This window comes from Camelina sativa, chromosome 17, assembly GCF_000633955.1.
Source record: "Camelina sativa cultivar DH55 chromosome 17, Cs, whole genome shotgun sequence".
In the NCBI taxonomy this organism is placed as follows: Eukaryota; Viridiplantae; Streptophyta; class Magnoliopsida; order Brassicales; family Brassicaceae; genus Camelina; species Camelina sativa.
The window spans coordinates 13,706,644-13,725,428 of record NC_025701.1 but is presented as its reverse complement, the minus strand read 5'-3'; the positions used below and the strand labels follow the sequence as shown (position 1 = coordinate 13,725,428).

Here is an 18,785-nt window from a genome sequence, read left to right as displayed (position 1 = left end):
GGTAGAAGACTGTATAAGATTAAAATTGTTTCATTGAGAAAAGGTTTTAAAATATGGAATAGTATGTATGTTTTTTTTTTCTTTTTTAAATTTATGTATGTATGTTTTCATTAGTATAATGAATGATGTGGTGAAATAAACCTTTTTTTTTTATAAAACCAAAATATTTATACAAATTAATTAAATTCTAGTTTTCCGCAAAGAATTAATGATCAAAAATAAGATTACGCATTTATAGTTTTTCTTTAATCATACACTGTCCTAAAATGTTTTTTTTAAAAGAACACTTTGAAACTCATGATACCTTTCATGAAAAATGTTTATAGAGTGTTTTTGAATAAATCTAGTAACAATTGAAAAAAATTAAATGCATAATAATCATCATATTGAGAATCTGCAAGTACTTTTATTATGTCCTTCTCTACCACATCTGCCGCACTTATATCTTTGAGATTTAGAACCTGGTACACCAAACTCTCCAATTGATCTCTTTCTCTTTTCTGGCGGTCTCCCACTCTTTATCCTAGTTTGTGGTGGTGCACAGAAGAATACATCTAAAGAATCTGGAAATACCCAACTCTTTACATCTCCACTCGGATGAATGCTCTCAGCATATGCTTTAGCCCATATATCTGTCAAATAGAAATGATCAACCAGTTTGTATTCATCCATATTTGTACGCTTTGCAGCAGCAATGGCGTGAATGCAAGGAATTCTATCAATGTCAAAGACACAGCACGTACAAGTCTTGTTCTTTAGGTGAACAACAAACTTATTCTTATCGTCTTTGACCTCAAACTCATGTTGATCCACTTGAAAAACATCTTGTTTCATTGCATCATTGAACCTTAATACAATCTCCTTTGTAACATTTGGTGTAGCATGCTTGTTGTGCTTGGAAGCTTTTTCCCGTCGCTCATGAAACCATGTTGTAAGGATTGTCCTGATTGTCTCAAGAAGTGAAATCACTGGCAGCTCCCGAAGATCCTTTAACATGGAATTCAATGACTCAGCAATGTTGGTTGTCATAATATTGTAGCGGTTTGATGGTGCATAACAACGAGCCCACTTCTTGAAATCAGCATCTTCTAAATATTTGGCCAGTTTTGGATTAGAATTATGTATATCCCTAAATAAAACTTCAAATTCCTGAAACGTATAAGCATTAGCTGCTGCTTCGAAAAGAGGCAGGAAACTTTTACTCCTGAACTTTACTTTGATGTTGTTTAGGAGATGAAATCTGCAAATGCCATGATGGGATGCTGGATACAATTCTGAAATTGCTTTTTCAATGGATTGAGCACGGTCAGAAACGAATACCAAATCCGGTGCATCAGGGATGATAGAGAGCAAACACCTAAAGAACCAATTCCATGCAATATCATTTTCTGAATCAACAATTGCAAATGCTATCGGGTATAAGTGAAAATCTCCATCTTGTGCACTAGCTGCAAGCAAAGTTCCCTTATACTTTCCTTTTAGGAATGTACCATCAACAGCAATGACTCTTCTCATTAAAGAAAAACCTCTAATCGACTGGCCAAATGCGATGAACACGTATTTGAATTCCCCCACAAGATCCAACTCAAGGTAAGAAACTGTTCCTGGATTTTTTTCCCTTGCCATGTACAACCATTTCGCTAGACTTAAATGACTATCCTCAGCAGTGTTTCTAACGAAATTCTGACCTTCCTCTTTTGCTCTCCAGGCTTTTTTGTATGGTATGTATACTCCATGATCTTTTCTGACCAACTCCATAATCTGTTTTGGTTTCAGTCCAACTTTCTTTTCTCCATAGTTGTTGCAGTAAAAACTCCCAAGCAATTTTGCAGTTGCTTGTCTATGGTTTGCATTCCTGTGGGTTGTGTCACAACTGTGTTCATGACAATACTTCTTCACCACAAAGAATTCAGATGATAGTACCCTAGTCGCACGCATTTTCCAACTGCATTTATCATGAACACATCCCAAAATAACTCTCGTTTTGTTTGACCATAGAGATCTGAACTCAAACTTCCATTCAAGTGCCCACTTTCTCATCTTTAACATCAACTCTTCCTTGTTCTTGAAATATCTGTTCACATATATATCATCAGCCCCTCGAGTCGAATGTGAACTTACCATAGATATAGGAATAAGATCTAGAGCAGGAACCAAATGCTCTGAATAAAATCCTTTTCCTTTTACAGCCGTTGAGATCTCTATATCATTATGTGTCGTAGAGATATCACTTCCAATATACCGATCAAGTTCCTAGAAAGATACATAGATTAGTAAATGAAAAATGACATTTGCAAGTAACTATAGCTTTATTCTTGAATCGTTCCTGAGGGAGTTCATCCTTAAAATTCTTGATATTCATTATTTATGTGATTTAGGAAGGTTTTCCTAAAAATACATCAAACATGTCTTAAAACTTATATTAAGGAATCTAACCTTGTGTGTTTCATTTACAGTCGGATGTGAACTTTCTGTAAGGATCAAAATAGGATCTCGAGCAGCAGGCAAAACAAACGAATTACTGGTCTTTTCTTTTTCAGCGGTTGAGCATGTATCACTACGTGGCGTAGAAAGTGAGATGTCACTACCAAATGATTGATGAAATTCCTACAAAAAAGCATACATAGCTAAAACTTATATTATTGTGAAGAATAAGTTTAAGAAAGTTACAGTTAAAATAAAAGTAAGAGTCATGTAAATATAACTTACCGATACACACAAACGTGTTATTTCAAGATTTCCTTGTATCTTTTTGATGAAAGTGCACACTTGGCGGTCGTTGCGAATAAAGATCGGTGGGGAATCTTCTACCATTAATTTCATCCTTGGAAGTTCATAGCTCAGTGTAATCTCTTTAACTAGACCATCAAGTTCGAAATCTTCAAAAACAGTCTCAACTAAATCCTTGTATGTGATATTCTCAGCAACTTCACAAAGTGATCCACCTTTGTTTGTATCGATGAAAAATCTCCAATGAAGTTTGTCATTTAGTTTCCATTCACCAAAAACAGAGTATATCTCCACCATACTTACACCATACCTATAATTAGATACAACTTAGACAAACCTTCAAAAACATCGTAACACCAACAAATGATGCTTCATATAATACATATGTATACTACAGCAAAAATGATGTTTTATTACCCATAACACCCACAAAAATGCTTCACTTCTATTCTCTATTCTTGGGTTTCTCAAATCAGAAAAACTTACAATTATATTAGAGATGAGTTGATTGAATTTTGTGGATGGTGCTTTCCTGAAAACGCACAACACTACAATCAAACCAGTGCAAAACCAAAATCACAAAACAATTTCATTCTGAAATTCAAAAAATCTCCCAATTTCAAGCTCTGAAATCGTGATTCCCAATTTCAAGCTCTGAAATCGTGATTCCCAATTTCAAGCTCTGAAATCGCGATTCCCAATTTCAAACTCTAAAAGAAAAAAAAGAAGAAGAGAGAAATTGATGATAACCATTGATTTATCACCTGATTGAAGCTTCAGTTGAACGAAACTAATTGAAAAAACTGAGATCATAAATGAAAATCTTAGATCTGAAGATTCATCAGAAGCTTCACCGGGAAAATATAAAAGAAATTATGGGTTTAATTTTTTAATGAGATTTGCAAATAAAAATATTGTTTTCTTAATACTTAATATTCAGAAATACTAAATTAAGAATATTTAAATGCTACTTTTGGAACAAAAACTAAAAATGGTGATAGCTTAGAGTATTTCTCTTTCAAGACAACTACTAAAAAAAATAGTAATAATAATATTGAAAAGAAAAAAAACAAAACGCAATTAGTACTAAATTAATTAGGCACGTGCCAAGTAACGAAAGGCCGTAAAGGATTTTGGGCTAATCGAAGAAGAACGAACGTTCCCTCTCTTCTCTTCTCTTCTCTGAGAGAAATCTTTTCGATCCCATTTTCGAAACTCTCTCTCTCTCTCTGCTGTGTTTGGCTTTCTGGGTTTCTCTTCTCATCTTCCAACGATTCTCATTAATTCTTCTTCTTCCTCCGTTAGCTTTCTCATTCTTTGTTAGGATATTATATTAGTCTCAAAGCTGATGACGACGAGTTTGGATCGGTGGGAGAAAGATCCTTTCTTTCCCGCTGCTGAAGAGGTTCAGGAATCTGCCGACAGGTTTTTTTGCCTTTTCCCAATCTCCCAATCTCCCAATTTTTTTTCGTTTCAATCTGTGTGTTGGTGTGATTTGTCAATGCTGTAGCTTCGGATTTGGAAAATTAGGATTTCGAATAGATCTGAAATCTCACAATGTGAGGTGTGCTAATGTGTGTGTTGTTATCTTCGATTCATTTTATAGGATGGAGTCGGCGTACAGGACATGGATCAACGCGAAACGAGACTCTTCTAATGTATGGGACTCAGAGCAGCTTCATAGGGACCTTCACGCTGCTTTAGGAACCACCAAATGGCAGGTTTCTTTCTTTCTTTCCCTCACAGCTCTCATTCTAATTCTTTTGATTGAGAGCAAAGTGAGAATCTGTAAATGTTTGTTTTTTTTGGGTGTAGTTAGATGAATTCCAGAAAGCTGTGAAATCAAGCTACGACAATCGTATGAGTGATGAAACTAGAGATAGGCATCGTGAGTTTACATTCGCTATGGAAGCTCAGGTTTCCAAAATCGAGAAATCTCTCAAGGAAGCTGCGGTATCTGATGGCAAAGGCACTCCTAGATGGGTTCGTTTGGATGAAGATGATCGTAATGAGCTTGCTCTCTTCTTGACTGGACCGTCTGATTCTGTCAAAGTAGTAAACCAGCCTAATGGGCATAGAAGGACGGCTAGTGCTGCTGAATTCGGTGCTTGGAACGTTGTCGTTTCTGACGATGGTTTGTTGAAGAAAAAATCTTGTGATGAGGAGGAGCCAGTGGTTCGACCTCCGAGGAAAGTACCTAGCTTCTCTGGTTTCTTAAATTATATGGAACCTGGGTCTAAGCATTGTATTCGAAAGTGGAAGGCTTTAGATCGTCAGGGAGACTCTGATGCTGCTTTGTTACCTATCCAAGCTAACCAAGTAAGATCTTCTAACGGCTTACTTACTTTTCCCTTCTGCTTATATGAATCTTTTACTAAGAATGTTTTTTTTTTTTAATGTTTCTCAGCAAGTCGTGAATGGAGGAGGTTTAGAGAGGGGCAAAAGTTGTATGGAGTGTGAGGAGGATTGTTACGAAAAGCAGCTTCATGGTTGGTATGGAGCTTTGCAGAGGCAACTTCAACGGTCTCAGTATCGGATGCGATATAGTAAATCGGTTCACGCTGCTGTTTGGATTCTTCTTTTAGTTTTTCTTATCGGTAATATTTGCTCATCCGAATCATGCCATATTTAGGAAGCATAGCTTGTTGCTGCATCCCTTTTAATGTTTTGAGATGATCCATTTTTGTCATTGCAGTGGTAGTTGCAGTGCATTCAATGTAGAAGACTGGTGGTATTGAATAGCACGTTCGAGTGAGTTCAGTCATCTTGTGTGTAAACGGGAAAAGAGACGAATTTGGCAAATCTTCATTTTTTACTGTACAGTTAATTCCACTGCTATTGGTTGTTTTGTAATGTAGAAATGATTTTTTTTTTGGTTCGATTATTTGAAAGGGGTTTCATTGAGAGAAAGAGAAACTGAGTAGACAACATTGTAGAGTTATTTGGAACGACAAACCCAAGATAAAAAGATTGTGGAAAAGTCAATTCGAATATATTATTGATTCGAGTATCTGAACTTCTGAAGTGATATACACTGAGAAGGAAGTAAAGATGTTTCTTTTACAATCAATCACCAATCTGGGGCTAAAATCCGAGACTGCTTTATTAAGTGGTGGTTTTGGACATGTTGGCCGCCTTATCCTCACGTTTATTATTGGTGTTCTCTAACTCGATGCCTTGAAATGTGAGTCTAGATGATCGGTAGTGACTCCCAAAAGCAGTCCCGAAACCCCACCCGAGGCCCAAACCAACTCCGCAACCGCCACCTTCAAAAATACATAAAATAAGATGTAGACAACTTGTGTGTGTGTGTGTGTGTGTGCAGACAAAGTATAACAAGATACAGAAGTAGATGTTTGAAAATGCTTTACCTGCACCAACCCCTAAAATGTTCATAGGCATTCCTGCAAAGTCAGTAGGTATGCCAATAGTAAGAAACATGAATCCATAAAAATGTATACCATCAGACAAACATTAGCAAGGAAAGATGAAGAAGCATATGAGTGATGCTGATATATACAGAGACATTCCGCAATATAATCCACCAAACTAAACAAGCAGAGTGATAATGTTCCCAAATGGAAATGATTCTATAAGTGAAATTAACAATAACTTGAAAAGAATTAGCTTTAGGCTCTCTTGATCATTCCATCTTCAACCGATTAAATCTAGTCTCTATGGAATATAACTTATAATCCCGTCTCAGCTTAGACCCGATTTCATTCGAATAAAGTAGAGAAAAAACAAAAAAAGAGAGAGAGTTGAGAAGGAAACCTCCAAAACCCCAGCCAACGCCAAATCCACAGCCAACACCGAACCCTAGTTAGATAGATATTCCAATCAACAAGATTACGAGTCGAATCAAATAAGACAGAAGGAAGGAGAAAAAATTGCGAATAAGGGGGGCATTACCGAATCCAACACCAACTCCAGTGAAATCAGAGAGCACCATTATTTAATCTTCTTCACCAGAGAGAAACAACTCAATTTAGGATCAACAATGGTGAATCTGAGATGAATTAACCGATGCTAGATAGATACCTTGTTTGTTTGTCGGTGATTGGTGAATCTTCTTGGGTGTAAATTAGATTGCTCCCTAGTCTCTCTTCTTTACCTTTTTTCACTGAACTATTTGGCCTTGAAGAAAGCAAGGGAATAAATAAAGAAAGCTGAAGACGATTTTGTTTTAGCGACAGTGCCAAATCAATCCAACCGGTTTACTAATGAACCGGTCTTGCTTTTCCAAAAGGATTTGTTAATTTTGTTTTATGAAAATGAAGTTGGTCTAGTGGCCAAAATGGTTTAATCTATATATGTATGCAGTATGTAGATTAGTCTCTCATTTCAGCTGCTTACCATTTGAAATTACTAATGTCTCATCTTATTTAAAGTCTAAACTCACAATAAGAAACCATACAACCAAAAGGGTAATTTTGTGTTACAAAAGAGACTACACAGTCAGACTATGAATCTATTGATATATATAATACGAGGAAGATCGTATTCATCAGCTTCCAGTTGGTATGGATGAAGATGACCAAGTAACATTCTTTATAGGCTGTGAGATAGATGGCTGCTTCTATCTATACTATAAAACGAAACTGGACTGGACTGGCCTTACTAAGTTGATGATGAAAATAGCCTTCTGAATAGAGATTATACACATTCCTCTAAAACATTATGCGGCAAAAAGAACGAGATTCTCCTGCAGTCTATTTACATCTTCCAACGAAACATCTTCCTACAAGAATTTTTAGCTTCAACAATAGTAAAGTAGAATAATCGACCTACGGGTTTCTTTTGAATGAATTATACACATTGATCTCTCCTGGTTTCTTTCGACATCACCCATTTTTCTGGCGGGAGCCCTGCAATGTCTTAATTCTGGGGCCTTGAGATAACTCTTCAACGTGGGAATCAAATCTGAGTTCTGAAGGTGGAATGAAGCAATCCATAGACAAGCCAGGGACATTGAACGCAATCTCATCTATGACCCATGCTTCTTGCATTGTCGTCTTAGTGTTATGTCCCGATGACATATCTCCAAACCGTAAAAGCGTAGCCACAGATCTACCTGAGTGAGCTATCATGATGCCTTCTACCTGTTTGTAGTCTTCTAGGTATGAATTGATGGTCGTCTCCCAGTATACTGCTTCGCCTCCATTGTTTTGTATACGAGTTAGCTGAGAGTCTTCCAAGTGAACAAGAAGACCTGTCTTTTGGCTGAAGTAACCAAACAACGTATGTCTTATGGTTTCTGATGCCCCTTCACTTCTAGCTTTGAGTGTCGCTGGGTCTGCACATAGCTTGAGAATGAAACAGTCTTCACCATCTATCTTTTTTTCTCCTATGCACCTTGCATTAGCAAACATATACGCTGTGGTTTTCGGGTCAAGTCCCTGAAAGTACACACCAATAAGAATTTAGTTATATGCAAGCAAACAAAAATGCATGAGAAGGCTTCCTTGGGACAAGAGGCCAAACCTGAAGAGCACGTCGTAATGGTCTAACCGGTCCTTTTGCAGCATGAGGTCCAAGCCATGGTGTGTGCCTCCACACAAGCTTCCCATCACAACCTGCAAGGACCTTGCTCCCACCAAGAACAAGCTCCATGTACCACATATCAGGATTCATATGCCACAACACAAATCCTCCAGACTCAACAGCTTTTGAAGAATTATTCTTGCTCTTTGAACCCTTTGAGCCTGTCTCAAACTCTGAGGCCATCGTCCTGATTCTTCCCATAACATATCCATTTTGCACATAACTATGAACCTTCTGACCACCTGATGCAGCCGTATACTGCTGAAGTATGTACTGAGCAGAGGATGTTTCCTGAAAATTTCCAAGTATATTGGTAAAGAGTTTATTATTAGACTTCATCCTCAAACACAGTGAGACAACCACAATTCAACAAAAAAAACTCAATTAGTATGCAATTAAAAGAAGATTAAGCTAAATCCTAGGGATTCGAGTTGTATTGCGCATAGTAATCACCAAACACTGTCACCTAATTTTGAGGAACGAGAGTGAAATTAAAGCTCACCATAGGTGTATTCTTGATGCTGAGGTGAGGAAGGAGATCCAGAGCACTAACGTGAACAGGACCTAAAGGTGCGCCAAGAACACCAAGCAAAAGCCTCAGATCCGTTCGTTTAAAGTCGGAAGACGACGAAACTGACGGCGGAGCTACAGGAAGCTGACATTTCATCCAATTGTACCACCGTCTCTCGAACCTAGAGTAATCACCACTGCTTCCGGAGTCTTCACCGTCTGGATCAGGACCTTCTATAACCGGAGCAAGCATCTCAGACATGTGGTAGCGGTCCGGCTGAGTGACGTAACGACCTTTACGACGACGGATGATGATCGGAGAGACGCTTCTGACAGGACTCTTGGATCGTGATCGCCGGGAATTGGACTTGGAGAACAAGCCGCCGTGCTTCTTATCCATAGTCGAAGAAGGAAGGAGAAGGAAGTGTTTGTTGTTAGTAGTGTGAGAGAGAAGATGAAGAAGTGTTTGGTTTGGTTTGGTGAAATGAAAAAAAAAACAAACAAAGAGAGAGAAATGTTTGCGTTGAAGGGAAGGTTTGCAAATTATAAAATTGTCGATTTTTATTCGTTAATTAATAATACTTAACGCTTTTTTTGTTTTGTTTAACCATTTCTTTGATTTAGTGATTTTCCGATTTTTTTTTTTTAAACATATCAAGGAATTTATGAATCATCATTGCTTTGCATAACGAAAACAAAACAAAAAAAAGATATTAATTATATATTGAAAGTTTCATTATTATATATTTACATGTAGATGTAGGCAAGCAAATGAGAATTCGGGAAAATATTTATTTACGTATGTTAAATTCCTTGATAAATGTTAAAACTACTAATTTTTATTTTATATTTTTGTCAACAAACTACTACATTAATTTATTATATGTATAAAACAATTATTTTTTTGTCTTCTTTCTCTCAATGTTTAAGTCGTTCGACATTGGATGAATATAAAACTTCAGAGATACAGTTTTGTTTTGTTTTATTTTGTTTTGACAGCAGAGAGACAGAATATTTGTTTTATTAGTCAAAAGTATAAAAATGAGTATGGTGGTTTTATCAGGAAATAAGGTTGTGACGATTTGGAAAAGAAAAAAAAGTTGAGTTAATAAGGAAACAATTCCAGATGGAAGTTCAAACTAAGTTTCACAATTTTTTTTTTAAATGCCATATATTTTTGCTGATCAACGCATCAACAGTGACTAATAATGAATTGATACAGTGAAAATTCAATTTTTGGTACTTTGAAGTCTATAACCATTCCAGCTCTTAAACCACCATGAATTGATTAAATAAATAATATAATTGGTGTTTCATTGCTTTATTCAAAAGAAAATTTTAATATATTGTTAATCATATCATATATACATATTATACCCCTTTTTTAACATATATATAGATAATACTTTATTCGAAAGCAGCAGAAATTAGTGAGCAATTAGCCTTAAGGAACACGAAAGGCATTCCCTTATTAGAGATGGAAACTAAAGTCAAAACAAAGCAGTTGAGTGTGATGATGCTAAAAGCAATATATAGACGAGTATGATGTGCATGAGCATGAGCATATATATAAGTCACAAAAGGTTAGGATAACACACAATTTTTTTGTGATAAAAATAGTCTTACTTTTGTAGAGAATTTTTAATTAGTTAGAGGCCAAGATTCATGGGACCGAATTAGAATGGTTATTCCACAAAAATAGACGACTATGGTTGTTTTTTTTACTCATTCTCATTTTAACCTCACAATAACCATGTTCGATGGTACTACTCATTTTCGTCCTCTCAAGTGCGCTTTTGAAGGTTCCACAAAAATGATAAATAAGTTATCAAACTGAAAGAAAAGGTAATAGTTACGAATAATTTTGGATGATATAAGTGAAGATTAGGAAAATAGGTTTATGCATGACAAAACGTAACTAGCACCAATATATAAGAGACATTGTCGTGCTAACAAAGATAAATTAGTCAATGTATTTTCTAAATGTCGAAAAACACAAGCATAATACGAATTACCAAAAATCAGTATAAACAGTACTACTCTCACACACACACACACACACACACACACATAAAAAGATCAAATGATTGTTTGTTCATATATAATGTTTTGTCATCTACAAGTTGCATATAAGTTTGGATATAAATTCAGGTTTTCATTCTGCAACATGTAAAGAAGAAGCCTATAGCCACTTGAGCAGACTTGTGTGAGTTTGTGCTCTTTTCTGGTAGCTATTGAGGGAAAATAAAAAAGAGAGGTGCATATGATGATGATGATAAAAATATTCCTTATCTTTTTGTCATGATTAAATTGTCATATCGTCAACGTGAGGCGCGAAGTAACGGTGACATGAGGCTATAGGAAATACAAATGAAATAATAAATAAATAAAAGGAGTCGGTGTATGTAATTATAAATGGTGATGATAAACGTTGAGCATGCGAGTTTGGTCCATTGATAATGACAACTTTTTTGCATACAATCTTTGAGTGACCCAAAACAGTGAAACACACAGATTGAAGAAAAAGAAAAAAAAAAACAAAGAAAACAAACAATTTTATGGACATTACTTAACAAAAGAAGGCCATTAATCAATTCAATAATTCAAAAATCTTGGGTATCAATGGTTATACATATTAAGGGGTTTTCTTCCATGCATATTGTATATTCGTGTCCATCTTTAATACTCATATTAGCTAAAACATAATTGTATACGGTTAGAGTCAACTTTGAACTTTCTACTTTTATTCCTTGTATTTTTGTTGTCTTGTTTTCTAATGTTTAAACGTAAAGAAAGAATTATGGGTACTACTGGATCACATACGTTTAAATTTTAAGTATCCTTGACAAAAAAAAAAAAAATTAAGTATCCTTAAGTTCATTAAACGTGATCCAAACCCATTAATGTAGTGTAATCAGCAAAGCGGCAAATTTTAAAGCATTTAAGAACTAACAAAAAACATTGACACTCACACAAACCTACAAAAACAATCAAACAACACCACTTATTGATCGTGGTCTCTTCTTCTCTTTGCATATGTTCTCCTATGTCCTAAGATTGAGTTTCTGGAGTACTTTTCTCCCATATATGTTGCACCTCATGAAAGGAACATTTCTGTTTATATAGTACAACAACACATTTCGGACATCATCCTACAAAAAGTACCAAACACAAGATAAGTTTATACATAAATTAAATACACAATTTTGAATCATGTTTTATATATCTCTTACCTGGGATACAATCCATGCTGTCTGAATCACATAATTGCCAAAAGGATTTACAAGAAGTGAATCAATGTCACTTAACAGCTCAATTATGATCCTCCTGGAGCAAAACTCTCTGCTTTTCAAACACTTCTGCACCGCATGACTCCCATACTTGTCATAACAGAGTTGCACGTAGTTTCCGTCAAGATGTTTTGAGAGAGCCCTTGCCACCTGATAATCTTCCAACTCCAAGACATATTGCACCACGTAGTTTCTGATACGTAGAAAATTAGATTTTGATGTTAGAGTAAAAATGTGATATAGAAAATGATTAACAAAAAACCATAAAACTTGTATCATCCAAAAATATTATTTTACCCATAACAATTCATGCATAGTCTCAAGGCATTAGTGATTATCTCCTTAATCAAAGGGTCTCTTAGCTCTCGAGAGCATTGTCCAATGCATTGTTTAATCAAAAAACATCCATGTTGATCAGTTGCAATTTCGTAAAAGTGTTGAACAATCACTCCCATAAGATACTGTCGTCATATATAGAAGAGACCACACATGAAAAAAGAATATAAAATCATAATTAAACAAGTTCAAACCGGTTTACACAATAAAATTTACTCATTTTCTTATAAGATAAGCAAGAGAGCTGTAAAGTCTTTGTTACACTTTTACTCACCTAGTACTAGTAGTCTATTCAAATATCAACCAAACACAATTAGTTTGGAAAGCTATGTAAGCGAGGTTATCATATAATTTTTGAACGACATCAATAAAAAACACGTCACTATGAATTTAATGAAAAAAAAAAACAAAAAAACATGTTGGTTTACATAAATATCGTTGAGATGCTTACTTTGCTATGTGAAGGAGAGAGTTGGTTGAGGCAAAACATAATCACATTAGCATTAGCGTTCTTGGCTAATAGAAGTGCAACATGGCATAGAGATGCCATGAACCGAGATATTTGCTCTATAGAACACAGATTTTGCATCAAATCTTGTATTGCATGGGCTCTGTTATCTCCAAAACAAGAAACAACATACAAGTTAAATAAAAAGATGTTACTGAGACTATATCAAATGCACATAAGAATAATCTCATAAATTCATGCATACCCGTGTGAATCGACACAAAGCCGAACAAACTGATGAGGTTGTTGAGTGACTATATCCAAAATCCGAGTAATCTGTTCAGCAGTGCATTTCTCTAGAAGCTTTTGAAAGACTTGATGGCCAAAAGGGTCAACCATCAGTTCACATACATGTGAGATCAAATTATCAAATATCACATCAACTGTCTCCTTTGAACCCTTGGCAATCACATCTTGCAACACACGAGACTCTATACGGTCTTTAGCACGTGATAAGATAGTATCATGATTAGTGTGGGTTCCATTATAACCAAATACATAACTCCAAGGGTGGTCATAGAAAGGATTACTTGGGGTAAAAGAAACGTCTCCAAAATTTCCATTCAAGGAAGTATATTGAGAACCCATGGCACTACCATTACCAGGAGTATTACGTTCATGAAAAGCATAGTTATATGGCTTAGGAGCATCATACCTAGTAACACAATCATCTTTCGGAAACCACAATCTATGTGACTGACTCCTCAGTTCTCGTCTAGTTTTTTGCCGAGAATCTGAAGTAAACCAGTTCTTACGATCGTACATACCTTGATCTCCACTTTCCAGGAGAAATTGATGATTATCTTGTAGAGGCTGTTGATGAACCCTTGAATCAGAGACACCAAGTCTTCCAAACTCATCTTCTAGGGCTTGCAAGTCAGAAGGAAAGAAAGATGCTCTAATTTCACCCAAGGGAAGCGATTCGTCGTAAATTCTTAAAAGCTCCCAGGAAATCATTTGATACCGAGATTCCACCACTCTTCTGTTTCGATTAGTCATTGGAGGAGAAGACTGGACAAGACTTGGGATGAAGGAGAGGAGAAGAGTTTAGAAAAATGACTTACGAAATAAATAAATAAAAAGAAAACGATCAGGACATATATTGTGTGATATTATTCTGTTTCGCAATATCTCTCTAATTTATAAAAAAGAAAATAAGTTAATTAAGAGGAAAATCTGTTTAATCAGATTTAGATAGGTTCGAAATCCGTAACATATGCTAAATTAGTTTCTTATTATTGCCTATGGAGTAGGTTGTACAGTCTCTCTTGTTTTATTAAAAATTATTGCTCAAACGTAACTTGTCTCCCCCATACAAAATCTCATAAGAATCAGTGAAGGTTTAAAAGCTAAATATGCAGACCATCTCTTATGGTGGCGTTCTTCAGCACAACGGTGATGCCTGATCTTATGTGAAACCCTTCCTCTGGCCTATCTCCTTCTTCCACTCCCTGCCACAACCAAGATCATTAACCAACGGATTCTTTAAATTTTAACAAATATATATATATATATATATATTTATGAAAACATACATCTGCATTTGCTATGATCACGTTCTTCCCGATCTTGGCGTTCTTGTCAATGATACAGTTCCTGTATTTAGCAAACACAAGCAGGACGATTAATGCTATATGATTAGATTATTCAAAACCTTATCAGATTAGTCTTTTCTTTTAGATGTGGAAAGCTTACCTGATTTTGGTGTTCTGACCGACACCTACCGGAACTTTCCCTTCAGCCAGCAGAGACGCGATTTCAGCTTCTGTTTGGTAGAAATCAGCTCCCATCATCATCGTATCCTGAAGCTCTACTCCAGACTCTATACGTGATCGTATGCCCACGATAGAATGCTGCACACTGCATTCTCTCAAGAAGCATCCATGTGAGACTATAGAATCAAGTATCTGTAGTTTCCCGAATAAAATTTTAAAACGTTAGTATCACCAGATAAATCATCAACTGAAAACATGGTAATAAACGGATTCAAGAATCGTACCCTGCATTTATCAACTTTGGTAGGTGGCAAGAATCTTGGAGAAGTGAAGAAGGGTGTTTTTGGATCGTAAAACTGGAATTTAGGAGGCTGCCAAAAACAGAAATGATTAGGTTTCACCGGGAGTTGCAAAACTGTTCTGTAGTTTTTAAACAATAGGGTCGGGGAAAAACCTGTTCCGTGAGGGCCAAATTGGCATCAAAGAATGATCCTATGGTTCCAATATCCTCCCAATAATCATTGAACAAAAATGCCTAGCCATTTTGGTTTTGTATGTAGCAGGCAAGTTAATAAATAAAGGTCAGAGGAAGTACAAATATTGATTGATATGTGATATGCTAAACATGCAAAAAAAAACGACAGACCTGGACATTGTGCTCCCCTACGGCCAACGGGATAATTTCAGAACCAAAGTCATTGGATGTAGGATAACTCGACCTTAGAAGCTTTAGCAAAACCTCTTTTCTAAATACGTAAACACCCATTGATGCAATGTATGGGGACTCTGCAGCTTCTTTTGGTGGTAACCCAAGAATTGAAGTGTCAACTTGCTGAAAACACGAAAAACACTAAGTTAGGTAATGTTGCAAGTAATATAATATGAGTTGAGTTTAACTTGCGTACTNTTTAAAAAAAAAAAAAAAAAAAAAAAAGGAAGGAATCCTTACCATTGCCTTTAAGTCATCTCCCTTTGGTTTCTCTGAGAACTGAACGATTTTTCCAGACTGGTCAATCTTAAGCAAACCAAAATCCGAAGCACGGCTGTCAATAAGAGAAAAACCGAATAAGTTCATTCATCAAATAGAAGTAAGGCAAGAACATGGTTAATGATCGTCAGACACACCTCTCATCCATGGGTAGACAAGAAACTGTGATATCAGCATTTGACTCAATGTGCTTCTGCAAAAGACACACAATAAAATGAAACAAAGTTTACATGTAGAGCTCAGTGTTGACAACTAAAAAGAATAAGTCTAACCTGCACAAAGTTCATGTAATCCATCCGATAGAGATGGTCCCCAGACAAGATCAAGACATGTTCCACATTCTTTGTCTTGGCATCCTGCATAAACACAGCCAAATTATGTTTTTCCAACAATGTATATCACACCGACAAGAACACTTACTGTGAGATGAAAGACAAAAGAAAACCTCAAAAACCCATATAAACTGCCTAACAGCATCAGCAGTTCCCTGAAACCATTTCTTTCCTGCATCTCCAGAAGTTTGGGTTGCAGCAAGAACCTAATCATTCAAAGAAGAGACGCTTTAACAGCAAATAAAAACACGGAAGATAAATCTAATCTATGGTGGATAATGCTCTCACCTCAACAAACCCATCACCGAAATTGACACCATTGCCAAAGTTGTAAGTACGAGAAAGGTGGCGATTGAGAGAGAAGGAGTTGAACTGAGTTAAGATGAAGATCTTTCTAATACCACTGTTGATGCAATTGCTCATTGGAATATCTATCAGCCTGTAACACCCTCCAATTGGCACCTACAACTTATTAACTAACTAGTTAGAAACCTCATTGACAGTAAATCAGAATCATCATAAAAAAACAACAGGCAAAACAAAACGCTCCTCACCGCAGGTTTAGCTCTCTTGCTTGTAAGAGGGAAGAGGCGAGTCCCAGCACCACCTCCTAGTATGATAGACGCTACATTCTTTGGGTCCGCATTTTGAGTTCTCAACAGAGGTTCCTGAAAAATACATTCTTTATATCAAAACAGAACTTGGAAGAACAAAAAGCTACTTAGTGACTTGAATAATGAGAGACGCTCTGCCCCTAACTAAACCCTCAAAATCCAAACCCTTGTTATTAGTCCATCCCTCACAGCTGCTAAACCAACTCACAACAGGGACAACAATCTGCTACATTCAGTCCTAGGTTAGTAGTTATAGTAGAGCTATAGCTAAAGTCTGAGCAGCTGCACTATCTTAACACCATCAGAAGCCAATTTCAACAACAGTCCAAATCAGTTCCCAACTAAACATGGACACAGAATTGAGGGTTCTCTCTGATGCTAGGTAAATTCAAATTTACCAGTAGAAGTAATAAAATCAATTCATTGTGGCCATAACATAAAGTAAAACCCATACACTTACACTTACATTAGACTCTTGATCAACAAATGGGGTGAGAACGGAGCGAATGAGGTTTGTCTGAATCTTCTGAGGTCGACTCCTAATTGTGTATGTCCTCAGATTACTGGCCTTGACAACTTCGGCTCCCCAGAATGCACTAACCCTCTCAGAAACACCATTTTTGTTCAGACCACCAAAGGGACTCGAACAGTGGTTCAGTTTCAAGGTTGGACAGCAAGACTCCATATTTCCAGAACAACACAGATTCTACAACTTTTTGGAGTAATACTAAAGTAGAAGAAGAGGTAGATCAGATTCTAAAAAGATGAGCTTTAGTAATAATACCCAGATCAAAAAATAAAAAATGGAACTTTAAAAAAACCCAGATTCGATTTTGGGGTTTGTGAAAACAGAACAGTGTTACAGAAGAGAAGAACAGATATAGAATCGAGAGAAGTCGACTAATTTTGTCCCACAATGAATACACCTTAAAGTAGTCTCTGTCTCTCTCAAGTGGTGAGAATTGAGTGAGTTGAGTGACTGAGCTTTAACCTTTTTTGTTTTTTTCTTGTAGCAGTGCGAAAGAGAACGGAAAAGAGAAAGGAAGAGCTATGACTTATATGAGAGAGATCATCAACAAACAAAATAAGAGAAACAAGTTTAATGTGAAGAAGAAGAAGATACTCGTGATCTTTTCTGACGAGAGCACCGCACACAACAACCTTCAGATTTTTTCTTATTAAAAAGTAAAACAAACAAATCTAAGAAAAGGGTTTGAAAACCGAGCCCGCTTTTGCAATATTTTAATATCTTTACTTGTCACTACGCTTAAAATAGGCAATTCTCTCAGAAAAGGGTTTTTACTTTTTATTGGTATTAAACAGTGTGATTTCGTTGAACTTTATGATTATAATAACCATAACATGATTTTCACATGGCATGTTTACAAATCACTAAATCAGAGCCAACATTTGTATGAAATAGCGAAACAAAAATATTAGTGTCTATGGTATTTGATATTTTCTTGAAAAGCAATCTCTACTCATGTAAATTGTTCAATACATGCTTTGATTGGTTTCACAAACGAACAGCTCCTATAATCACCAATCAATATATCATTTGGAGATAGTGGTTAGAGATCTTGATTGGAAAAGATGGTTAAATCTTACTTTAAGTTCTTCGATAAAATCAATGGTGAAGTTTAAAAGTTACACAGCTTTTATTTTGGCAATTTTTTAAAATTTTTTTTAGCATTATAACATTTTTAATTTAACTATTTATATATTATATTATGAATTAAATAATAATGTATTACTCTAATTTTTCATTTTTCAACTAAACTAATTTAATTTTTTTACTATATATTATAATTTATACTATTCAACCGTTACAATATTACCAATCAGACTAAATATTCAACTGTTCTCTTTAACCGTACCGTCTTTTCTTTCTGCTATCTTTGGCCGCTGTCTTTTTTACCGCATATTCTAAAATCGCTCATAATTTTCTCACCGCCTCGTTCAAACGTGGTTACCAATCAGAACCACAGTATGTGCTAAGGATATTTCTTTTTTATTATGTATTTAGAGTTTACCTATTTGGTTTCTAGCATATATCGCACTTCCTATAACGTTTTAAAGGTGTCAATTGTTTCTCGAGCATCATTAGTGTATGTATCTTTGTCTTTTCAGAAGTCTATTTGGCTCACACACAAGTCAACTCACAATACTTGTTAACATCAACTTTCACTGAATAGTGAATACAATAGATTTGCTCATG

At 35.8% G+C, this 18,785-nt stretch overlaps 5 protein-coding genes and 1 pseudogene across 8 annotated transcripts; 1 reads left to right on the top strand and 5 right to left on the bottom strand.

Moving 5' to 3' along the window:
* LOC104757102 lies at positions 210-3,485 on the bottom strand. Of its 2 annotated transcripts, XM_019239566.1 has the most exons (4): positions 3,217-3,266; positions 2,710-3,040; positions 2,437-2,607; positions 210-2,253 (listed from the first exon to the last, which is right to left on the bottom strand). In XM_019239566.1, exons 2-4 carry the CDS (start codon positions 3,025-3,027, stop codon positions 382-384), a joined length of 2,361 nt encoding a protein of 786 aa, XP_019095111.1. In that variant the 5' UTR covers positions 3,028-3,040; positions 3,217-3,266; the 3' UTR covers positions 210-381. The 2 variants fall into 2 exon arrangements, with proteins under 2 accessions (XP_019095111.1, XP_019095110.1); XM_019239565.1 differs by having other exon boundaries at positions 2,710-3,485.
* LOC104757101 lies at positions 3,862-5,772 on the top strand. Its single transcript, XM_010479816.2, has 5 exons — positions 3,862-4,155; positions 4,337-4,451; positions 4,546-5,049; positions 5,138-5,327; positions 5,426-5,772. Exons 1-5 carry the CDS (start codon positions 4,079-4,081, stop codon positions 5,449-5,451), a joined length of 912 nt encoding a protein of 303 aa, XP_010478118.1. The 5' UTR covers positions 3,862-4,078; the 3' UTR covers positions 5,452-5,772.
* On the bottom strand, positions 5,709-6,919 carry LOC104757100 (protein TRIGALACTOSYLDIACYLGLYCEROL 5, chloroplastic). 2 transcript variants are annotated; one of them, XM_010479815.2, is made up of 5 exons: positions 6,772-6,919; positions 6,643-6,690; positions 6,505-6,549; positions 6,102-6,134; positions 5,709-5,996 (listed from the first exon to the last, which is right to left on the bottom strand). In XM_010479815.2, the coding sequence occupies exons 2-5, from the start codon at positions 6,680-6,682 to the stop codon at positions 5,836-5,838; spliced, it is 279 nt and encodes a 92-aa protein (XP_010478117.1). In that variant the 5' UTR covers positions 6,683-6,690; positions 6,772-6,919; the 3' UTR covers positions 5,709-5,835. The 2 variants fall into 2 exon arrangements, with proteins under 2 accessions (XP_010478117.1, XP_010478116.1); XM_010479814.2 differs by having other exon boundaries at positions 6,643-6,693; positions 6,772-6,916.
* On the bottom strand, positions 7,356-9,298 carry LOC104757099. The gene is made up of 3 exons (XM_010479813.2): positions 8,777-9,298; positions 8,215-8,565; positions 7,356-8,129 (listed from the first exon to the last, which is right to left on the bottom strand). The coding sequence occupies exons 1-3, from the start codon at positions 9,182-9,184 to the stop codon at positions 7,575-7,577; spliced, it is 1,314 nt and encodes a 437-aa protein (XP_010478115.1). The 5' UTR covers positions 9,185-9,298; the 3' UTR covers positions 7,356-7,574.
* On the bottom strand, positions 11,746-13,875 carry LOC104757098 (annotated as a pseudogene).
* LOC104757097 (glucose-1-phosphate adenylyltransferase large subunit 2, chloroplastic-like) lies at positions 14,134-17,763 on the bottom strand. Of its 2 annotated transcripts, none has more exons than XM_010479810.2 (13): positions 17,028-17,763; positions 16,508-16,621; positions 16,242-16,415; positions 16,067-16,159; positions 15,894-15,977; positions 15,759-15,814; positions 15,583-15,676; positions 15,280-15,465; positions 15,088-15,168; positions 14,918-15,004; positions 14,614-14,825; positions 14,454-14,514; positions 14,134-14,369 (listed from the first exon to the last, which is right to left on the bottom strand). In XM_010479810.2, the coding sequence occupies exons 1-13, from the start codon at positions 17,250-17,252 to the stop codon at positions 14,268-14,270; spliced, it is 1,569 nt and encodes a 522-aa protein (XP_010478112.1). In that variant the 5' UTR covers positions 17,253-17,763; the 3' UTR covers positions 14,134-14,267. The 2 variants fall into 2 exon arrangements, with proteins under 2 accessions (XP_010478112.1, XP_010478113.1); XM_010479811.2 differs by having other exon boundaries at positions 17,034-17,762.

Excerpts from the sequence above, each read along its gene's own strand:
- LOC104757100 (XM_010479815.2), bottom strand. The coding sequence starts at position 6,682 with ATGGTGCTCTCTGATTTCACTGGAGTTGGTGTTGGATTCG. Across the intron at positions 6,135-6,504 it reads CGTTGGCTGGGGTTTTGGAG|GAATGCCTATGAACATTTTA; the intron begins GTTTCCTTCTCA and ends CTGACTTTGCAG. Across the intron at positions 5,997-6,101 it reads CATTTTAGGGGTTGGTGCAG|GTGGCGGTTGCGGAGTTGGT; the intron begins GTAAAGCATTTT and ends GTATTTTTGAAG.
- LOC104757102 (XM_019239565.1), bottom strand. The coding sequence starts at position 3,027 with ATGGTGGAGATATACTCTGTTTTTGGTGAATGGAAACTAAATGACAAA. Across the intron at positions 2,608-2,709 it reads TAACACGTTTGTGTGTATCG|GAATTTCATCAATCATTTGG; the intron begins GTAAGTTATATT and ends GCTTTTTTGTAG. Across the intron at positions 2,254-2,436 it reads CTGTAAATGAAACACACAAG|GAACTTGATCGGTATATTGG; the intron begins GTTAGATTCCTT and ends GTATCTTTCTAG.
- LOC104757099 (XM_010479813.2), bottom strand. The coding sequence starts at position 9,184 with ATGGATAAGAAGCACGGCGGCTTGTTCTCCAAGTCCAATTCCCGGCGA. Across the intron at positions 8,566-8,776 it reads GCATCAAGAATACACCTATG|GAAACATCCTCTGCTCAGTA; the intron begins GTGAGCTTTAAT and ends GGAAATTTTCAG. Across the intron at positions 8,130-8,214 it reads CATTACGACGTGCTCTTCAG|GGACTTGACCCGAAAACCAC; the intron begins GTTTGGCCTCTT and ends GTGTACTTTCAG.
- LOC104757097 (XM_010479810.2), bottom strand. The coding sequence starts at position 17,252 with ATGGAGTCTTGCTGTCCAACCTTGAAACTGAACCACTGTTCGAGTCCC. Across the intron at positions 16,416-16,507 it reads GCAAGAGAGCTAAACCTGCG|GTGCCAATTGGAGGGTGTTA; the intron begins GTGAGGAGCGTT and ends AATAAGTTGTAG. Across the intron at positions 15,978-16,066 it reads AGTTTATATGGGTTTTTGAG|GATGCCAAGACAAAGAATGT; the intron begins GTTTTCTTTTGT and ends GTGTTTATGCAG.
- LOC104757101 (XM_010479816.2), top strand. The coding sequence starts at position 4,079 with ATGACGACGAGTTTGGATCGGTGGGAGAAAGATCCTTTCTTTCCCGCT. Across the intron at positions 4,156-4,336 it reads GTTCAGGAATCTGCCGACAG|GATGGAGTCGGCGTACAGGA; the intron begins GTTTTTTTGCCT and ends TTCATTTTATAG. Across the intron at positions 4,452-4,545 it reads TAGGAACCACCAAATGGCAG|TTAGATGAATTCCAGAAAGC; the intron begins GTTTCTTTCTTT and ends TTTTGGGTGTAG.